The sequence below is a fragment of the Arvicola amphibius genome, chromosome 1 (genome assembly GCF_903992535.2).
Source record: "Arvicola amphibius chromosome 1, mArvAmp1.2, whole genome shotgun sequence".
Classification (NCBI taxonomy): Eukaryota; Metazoa; Chordata; class Mammalia; order Rodentia; family Cricetidae; genus Arvicola; species Arvicola amphibius.
Window position 1 is genome coordinate 105782049 of NC_052047.1, and position 7277 is coordinate 105789325.

Consider the following 7277-nt stretch of genomic DNA (forward strand, 5'->3'; position numbering starts at 1 on the left):
TAGGAAGAAATAAATACATCATTTATCCACTGGCCACAGTATGGGAAGAAATTTCCTAGTCAAAGTCATCATGAGCTAAATCAAACTCATCTTCGCCTGTAATTGTCAGTGCTTTATAACTTCACATTCTGATTTATATAATGGTCATAAATTTTAAATAAGCCAATGCCAATGATTCATGCTTGTTGTGTCAAGAAGTAGGAAAAAGTTTTGTAAAATGTAAACTGTCAGTAAAAGATGAGTTAATTAGTCAAGTTCCAGGTCTGATAGTCATTTTTTGTGAATATACTCCTTTACTTTTAAACACAAGTTACATGAAGACTTAGGTTCCTTTCAAGGAAAACAGTCTCTGGATTCTCACTCGTATCTGCTGAGTCTTGATACTGTATATGATGGGGTTCATCAAAGGTGGGAAAAGGATGTAGATGTTGCCCATGAGGACCTGAACCAGTGGAGAGAGATGCTGCCCAAATCGGTGCACCATGGTCAGACCAATGATGGGAATGTAGAAAACCAAAACAGCAGAGATGTGAGAAACACAAGTCTGTAAAGACTTCATTCTCTCCTCCCGGGAAGCAATGGCTAGAACTGTGTACAGGATCATGACGTAGGAGGCAAGAATGAGCATTGCATCCAACAACAGGGTGCAAATCACCAGAGCCAGAGCATAGAAGCTGTTGAAGCGAATATCTGAACATGCCAGTCGAATTAAGTCTTGGTGCAGGCAGAAAGAGTGAGACAGGAAATGAGGCCGGCAGTAATTTAAGAACTTCAGGCGGATTCCTAGAGGAATGAGCAAAGAGCTTCTGCATATGATGGCCACTCCAATTTTCACGATTTTGGCATTGGTTAGGATGGAGGAATAGCGGAGGGGGTTGCAAATGGCAATGTAGCGGTCAAAGGACATGGCAAGGAGGACAGCTGACTCCAAGCAGGACAAAGCATGAATGAAATAAGCCTGTGCAATGCAGGCATCGAGGCTGATATCTTGAACGAAGCCCCAAAGGATGCCCAGCACCGTGTGTACAGTGGACAGCCCCATGCACAGGTCTGTGAGGGCTAACATGGCCAGGAAATAGAACATGGGCTGATGCAGGCTTTGTTCAGTCCGGATTACATGAAGTATCATGCAGTTTCCCAAGAACACCATTGCATAGATGGTTGAGAAAGGAATGGCAAACACAATATAGTAAACTTCTAGGCCAGTAAATCCAGTGAGAACAAATCTAGAGGTATTTAAGTTTGATATCAAGATAATAGACATTGATGGACAAAATATTTATAAAGTGTATTCTATTTTAAATATATTATATTTTAATTTCTGGAAATATAGTTCTGCTTTGGCAAAGAAGAAATTATTTAGTTTCCATAAGCAGAGAAAATGAGACCTGACCTTTAGTTGTTGTTCATTGCAGAGACCTCTTATCTAGAGATGGACCATTTAGACCTAGTGTGAACAGATGCCACAAACAAGGGAGATTTATGTTGAAACGGTAATGTTCTTGGACTTTCGGGACTTAGATTGTATCCCGCACTTCTGAGAGTCAGTCCTAGAGGATCACAATGCTTAGTTACAGGTTCACAGTGATGTCATGGTTGGTATGTCTCTCAGGAGGATATGAAATGCATGGGCAATTTTCCTCTGTGGTACTGCAGATGGGCATTTCACTCCCCTCAAGTCTTAAAGGATCCCTATGGAAATAGACTGGTTGAAGTAACACAGCTTTCTTTAATATGGACTCAGAGAAAGAGAAAGAAAGCAATCTTAGTGAAAAATGAACTTTTTGTTGGGCATCACACTGCTTCATTCTTGTCTGAAATATTCATCTGTATAAATTATACTTTGTATTTCTTTCGATTTGAGGAGCTTAAAGTCTTTTGTTAATTCTTACATTTTAATTATAGGATAAAATAGCAAGGATTTTGAATTGGGTGGTGCTGAAAGCCTATAGTGCTTGTCTTATCTGTGCAACATCTATTTGGAATAAATTGGACATTACAAAACATGGCATACGCTGAATAACAGTAATAAAGAGAGCACATCTGAGCCTTGCCTCATACACATCTACATCCACCACTGTATCTCTGGGAAATTCCACACTGTAAATAGCTAAAGAACTTTCAATCCTGCCTATCCTGTCTCCAATATGACTACCTAAAGATGAGTATAACAAGAACCAAGAAAATGGACATGGGGAAAGTCCTCAACCCTAAACAAAAAACTACAGGCCATTAAAAAATATACCTAGAACATGAGAAATTGTCCTCCCCAGAGAGGAGCATACTGATTGGTTATTAGATACCAAATGGGAAGCAATAAAACATAAATACATATAATATTACATCTACTGAAAAAATCTACTTATATGACTGTAAATATATATACATGTATGCATTTAATACATATATATGTGTATGCAGTTAATACATATATACATGACACCAGTTAATTTAAAAAGAGAGCATGAATTTAATAAAGATGAAGGAGGCATATTTGACAGGATTTAGAAGGAAAAATGAATGGGGAAAGATGAATATTATAAACCCGTCTCTCTGAGTGTGGCCAACAGCGGGGGCTGACTGAGAAGCAAAGGACAATGGCTCTGGGCTCTGATTCTTCTTCATGGACGGGCTCTGTGGGAGCCTTCTCAGCTTGGTCGATCACCTTCCTGGACCTGGGGGGAGTTGGGAGGACCTTGGTCTTAGCATAGAGTGGGGAACCCTGATGGCTCCTTGGCCTTGAGAGGGAGGGAGGGGAGGTATGGGTGGAGGGGAGGGGAGGGAAGGGGGAGAAGGAGGGGAGAGAAAGGGGAGAAGGAGGGGAGGGAGGGGGGAGGAGGAGGGAAGGAGATGGAAATTTTTAAATATAAAAAAAAATAAACCATGAGAAAAAAAAAAAAAAAAGAAAGGAAAAAAAAAATGAAAGAAATTGTTTTAAAGAGAAAATGTGTAGATCAGTTTTCAGCACCAACACCAATATAAAAGTGAAGACTCGTACATTTCCTCCTGACTTTGTTTCAAAGCAATAAGTAGATTTTAAATTCTGAATTGTTCAGAATTGTTTAAAATTCTCTCTCTCTCTCTCTCTCTCTCTCTCTCTCTCTCTCTCTCTCTCTCTCTCTGTATGTGTGTGTATGTATGTATTTTGTGTGTATGTGTGTATGTATTGTGTGTGCATGTATTTTGTGTGTATGAGTATATGTATTGTGTGTGTGTGTGTGTGTGTGTGTGTGAGAGAGAGAGAGAGAGAGAGATCTCCCTCCCCACTTTCCTCTTCCATTTCTCTTTCTCTTCAGTGGGGAATATATGGGAAGAATTTAAAGAGGGAAAAACATAACTGAATATTTTGTATGAAAAGTATTTCAAGTTGGCACAAGGTTGAACTAATAAAATCACATAATTAAGAGGTAAAATTAAAAAAATCAGTTTCCTAAGCTGGCAAGATAACTCAGTGGGTAAAATCACTAGCAATGCACACTTGCCAACCTGAGTTTGACCCCTAGGTCTCATGACAGAAGAAAAGAGTAGTTTCCTGAAAGCCATCCTCTGACTCTCACATGAGTTATGTAACATGCACACACACACTCACACACACACACACACACACACACACACCAATAATTAAAATTTAAAATTTAATGAGTTTCCAGATAGTCTTGTTTGCTTGAACAATATATATTCTATTGTTGTTGGATAGCATATTTGATAAATATTTATTCGGTTATGTTGGCTAACTGTGTTGTTTAAAGGTAATATATTCTTGTTGATATTCTGGTTGCTATTCTCTCAAGTGCAGAGAAAAAAGAGATGAAATTCATTCCCTTAATTGTGCCTGTGTATAGTTCCTTTTTCTCTGTATCTTCTTTTTTGAAAAATTTTTTAAGGTGAGTAGTTGTTCAGATTTTAATGAAGAGATCTCTTCTTCATTTTGAAATCTGCACATTAACCATGTCAAAGTCAATTAATATAAAATCTACTTTAGCCTAAACATGGCTGCTCAGAGTTGTTTGTTGTTTTGTGTTTAGGAGGAATAAGCATTTTTTCCTGTACTCCATTTTAACCCATATGTGTTTTTACAATGAAAGTACATTTCTGTAAAGCAAGATAGATTTTGGGTTGTTTTCAGTTGTTCAGACTGTTAATAATTGTGGCCATTAATATAGTTGCTTTACAGATTTCTGCTTGTTTTCATTCTTTTCCATCTGTTTTATCTTTCCTTTATTTAATGACCTTATTTCAAAAACAATCTGAGTTTTTCCATCAGAAAACACAGCTTGTACTTGATTTTATACACTCTGAAAAATTCACATTCGCTGTGATTATGCTTATAGCTGGAAAATTATCACAATAGTTTGAGCAACTTTCTAAATGTTCATTTACTAATTTTCCTTTCATCTTTTTTTCTTTTATAGGTTTAGTTGCATACTTTTGAGAATTTTAGTATCTTGCTTCCATTTGTATCCTTTAAAGTGTTTAGTGGTTTGTCCTGGAGTTATCAATGTGCAGATAAAAATAATATACATCCATTGTCAAATATCTGTACACTCTAGGTCAGGGAGAGAAGGTACCATATGATGAAAATCCCATCTCATCCTTTACAACATTTATAATGATCATTCTTTATATTCTTATCTTATTCCTTATAACCTTGTGATTAGGATTACTTTAAATGGTATGATACACACTAAATAAAGAGTCAGAAAAACCAAACACTTTACCTCTACTTAGTCTATTTTGATTTTATTTCTCACTAAGCATGGATTCATGTTTTCACATCTTCATTATCCTTACATCAGAAACTGTTTATAACATTTGTTCAGCAAAACATTAAGCTTCAGGTCGGCCTGTCTCCAGCCATTTTGACTTGACTTTGGTTCTTCTGTATTTCTGGTCTCTAGATTTTATGTTAGAAGTTTGAAACATAATTTTTCTGATAAATTGAAGAAATATCATTAGTTTTAGACATTTTTCAAATTGTTTTGCAGGCTTTAAGGATAGGAGTAGTGATTTCAATACATACCTTATAATGGAAATAAAACAAAATATTAAGTATAGTTTTTCTAGATGCCTAAATATTAGTATGGAGAAGTTTAGATATAGAGAGTGAGAAGATGGTTATAAATAAATTTAAGTTGAAATTGTAAAACATGTTAAATTTGTGAATTAACTAAATAGCTCTATAAATATTTTGTACATAATATAGTTAAGTAAATATAAAGACATATTACATCATAAAATATGTCTTTTAGAAATATGAGTTAAACTAGAATAAAATGTTGAAACGAGAAGTTAACTATTATTATTGTACTTTGACTTAACAGAACAAAACCTGCTAAAATAAGTTTTACGGTAATGTTTTACTTCTCAGAAACTTTCTTATGTGTAAAGAAAAGATCTATCACTCGATCGCGAATCTGTTTGGTCTTGACACCATACACCACTGGATTAACTGCAGAAGGTAGTAAGAGGTACAGGCTTGCAACAATGATGTGAACACTTGGAGGCACCTTCTTGCCAATGCGGTGAGTTAGGAAGCTAAACAGTGCAGGTGTGTAAGAGACAAGCATAGTGCAGACATGCGCAGCACAGGTGCCCAGGGCTTTAGAGCGGGCATTCTGGGAAGAGAGACGGAATACTGCTTGGAGGATTTTTACATAAGATGAGGCTATGAGTCCTAAGTCCACTGTGATCACTGATAGGGCCACGGAGATTCCATATGCTCTGTTAATGAGAGTGTTAGCACTGGCCAACTTCACCACAGCCATGTGCTCGCAGTAGGCATGATGGATGATGTACTTTGTATAGTAGGGCAGCATTTTAATGAGAAGAGGACATGGCAAAACCATTAGCACACCTCTGATTAGGCCAGCTAGACCCAGTTTAGTCACCATAGATGTTGTCAGGATTGATGCATAATGAAGGGGGATACAAATGGCCACAAAGCGATCAAATGCCATGATTACTAGGATGGCTGATTCCATGATGCAAAGTGTGTGGATAAAATACATTTGTGTTAGACAGGCATCAAAATCGATCCAATGGGCATCAAACCAGAAGATGCCAAGCATCTTCAGAGCTGCAGAAGTGGCGAGACACATGTCATTCATTGCCAGCATGCAAAGAAAGAAATACATAGGCTGGTGGAGACTTGGCTCTAGCTTTATAGTAACAATGATTATGCTGTTCCCCAGCAAGGTCAGGACAAAAAGGAGACAGACAGGGATGCCGATCCAGCAGTGAAAGTTTTCCAACCCAGGAATACCAACCAGGAAGAAAGATGTAATGTGTTGACAGGTAACATTGACTGCCATGTTAAAACCCAATGTGCTGTCTGCATAGTGGAAAATACTAAAGCTAGTGGTCTATAAACAGAGAACAGCATTGTAAATTCTTCTTTGGTCCAGAGTCACTTGAAAACACTTTCCCAGAAGGGATGGTTCAAACAAACCTCTGAAATCGCTAAGATAAATGACTTCATGATTTCAGGTTCAACATTTCAATCTGAAAGGAAAAATACATTTCTTCATTACTTTTGCTGAGTTTCAAGACTTACTTCAACTTTACTCATTTTTCTTCTGTAGTAGTGGATCAGTCATAAACTAGTGTATACCTTGGTTATTGCTGATAATTTTTTTCCAAAGAGAGTAAATAAAATTCAGAAAATGCTCACAAATAGCTCTTACTTAATGGGTGCAAGAACATTTGATCATTTCAATTTGTAATTTTATCCTAGTGTAACTAGATTCTTAGACATTCCATTAGGATCTGATAAGTACAAAGAATATAAAATTGCAGACATAAATAATCTATCACTCTTCAGTAGCAGTCAAACACATTTTGTATTTTCAATAGTAAAGTCATATATGCTTCCATTTCAAAGTTGTGTGGTGCTGCAGATTATAAAATTGATTTAGAAGTCCCATGAGCAGAAAAGGTTGAAAGAAAGTAGCTTAACTACACAAATGAAGGATATAAAGGCTGGTTTTTGGTTTCATAGTTGCATTTCCTGAAATGATTCCTGACTTTCTACCTTCATGACACAGATTACCTTCCCTTGTGTATGGCAGAAGGATCTTCCACACCCTGTCACTTGAAACTGCCCTATTACAGAAATTTAGTGGATGTTTAACAACTAACAATGGCCTCTATTATTACTGTTTAAGAAGATTAAGTTCTAAAAAAGATGGCTTGAGAGACAGTTTAATACAAGCGCAAGAATGAAGAAATAGAAAGATACATAGTCAAATATTTAAAATTGTTGCTCTAAGCCCATGATT

The 7277-nt window shown here is 36.7% G+C and overlaps 2 protein-coding genes across 2 annotated transcripts; both read right to left on the reverse strand.

Annotated features, from left to right (window-relative positions):
* Nucleotides 1–322: 322 nt before the first annotated feature.
* On the reverse strand, nucleotides 323–1264 carry LOC119804795 (olfactory receptor 51V1-like). The gene has a single exon (XM_038316476.1). It carries the CDS (start codon nucleotides 1262–1264, stop codon nucleotides 323–325), a length of 942 nt encoding a protein of 313 aa, XP_038172404.1.
* A 4093-nt stretch (nucleotides 1265–5357) lies between these two features.
* Nucleotides 5358–6311, reverse strand: LOC119804442 (putative olfactory receptor 52P1). The gene has a single exon (XM_038315861.1). It carries the CDS (start codon nucleotides 6309–6311, stop codon nucleotides 5358–5360), a length of 954 nt encoding a protein of 317 aa, XP_038171789.1.
* Nucleotides 6312–7277: the final 966 nt, after the last annotated feature.

Coding starts and splice junctions, on each gene's coding strand:
- LOC119804795 (XM_038316476.1), bottom strand. CDS start 1,264: ATGTCTATTATCTTGATATCAAACTTAAATACCTCTAGATTTGTTCTC.
- LOC119804442 (XM_038315861.1), bottom strand. CDS start 6,311: ATGGCAGTCAATGTTACCTGTCAACACATTACATCTTTCTTCCTGGTT.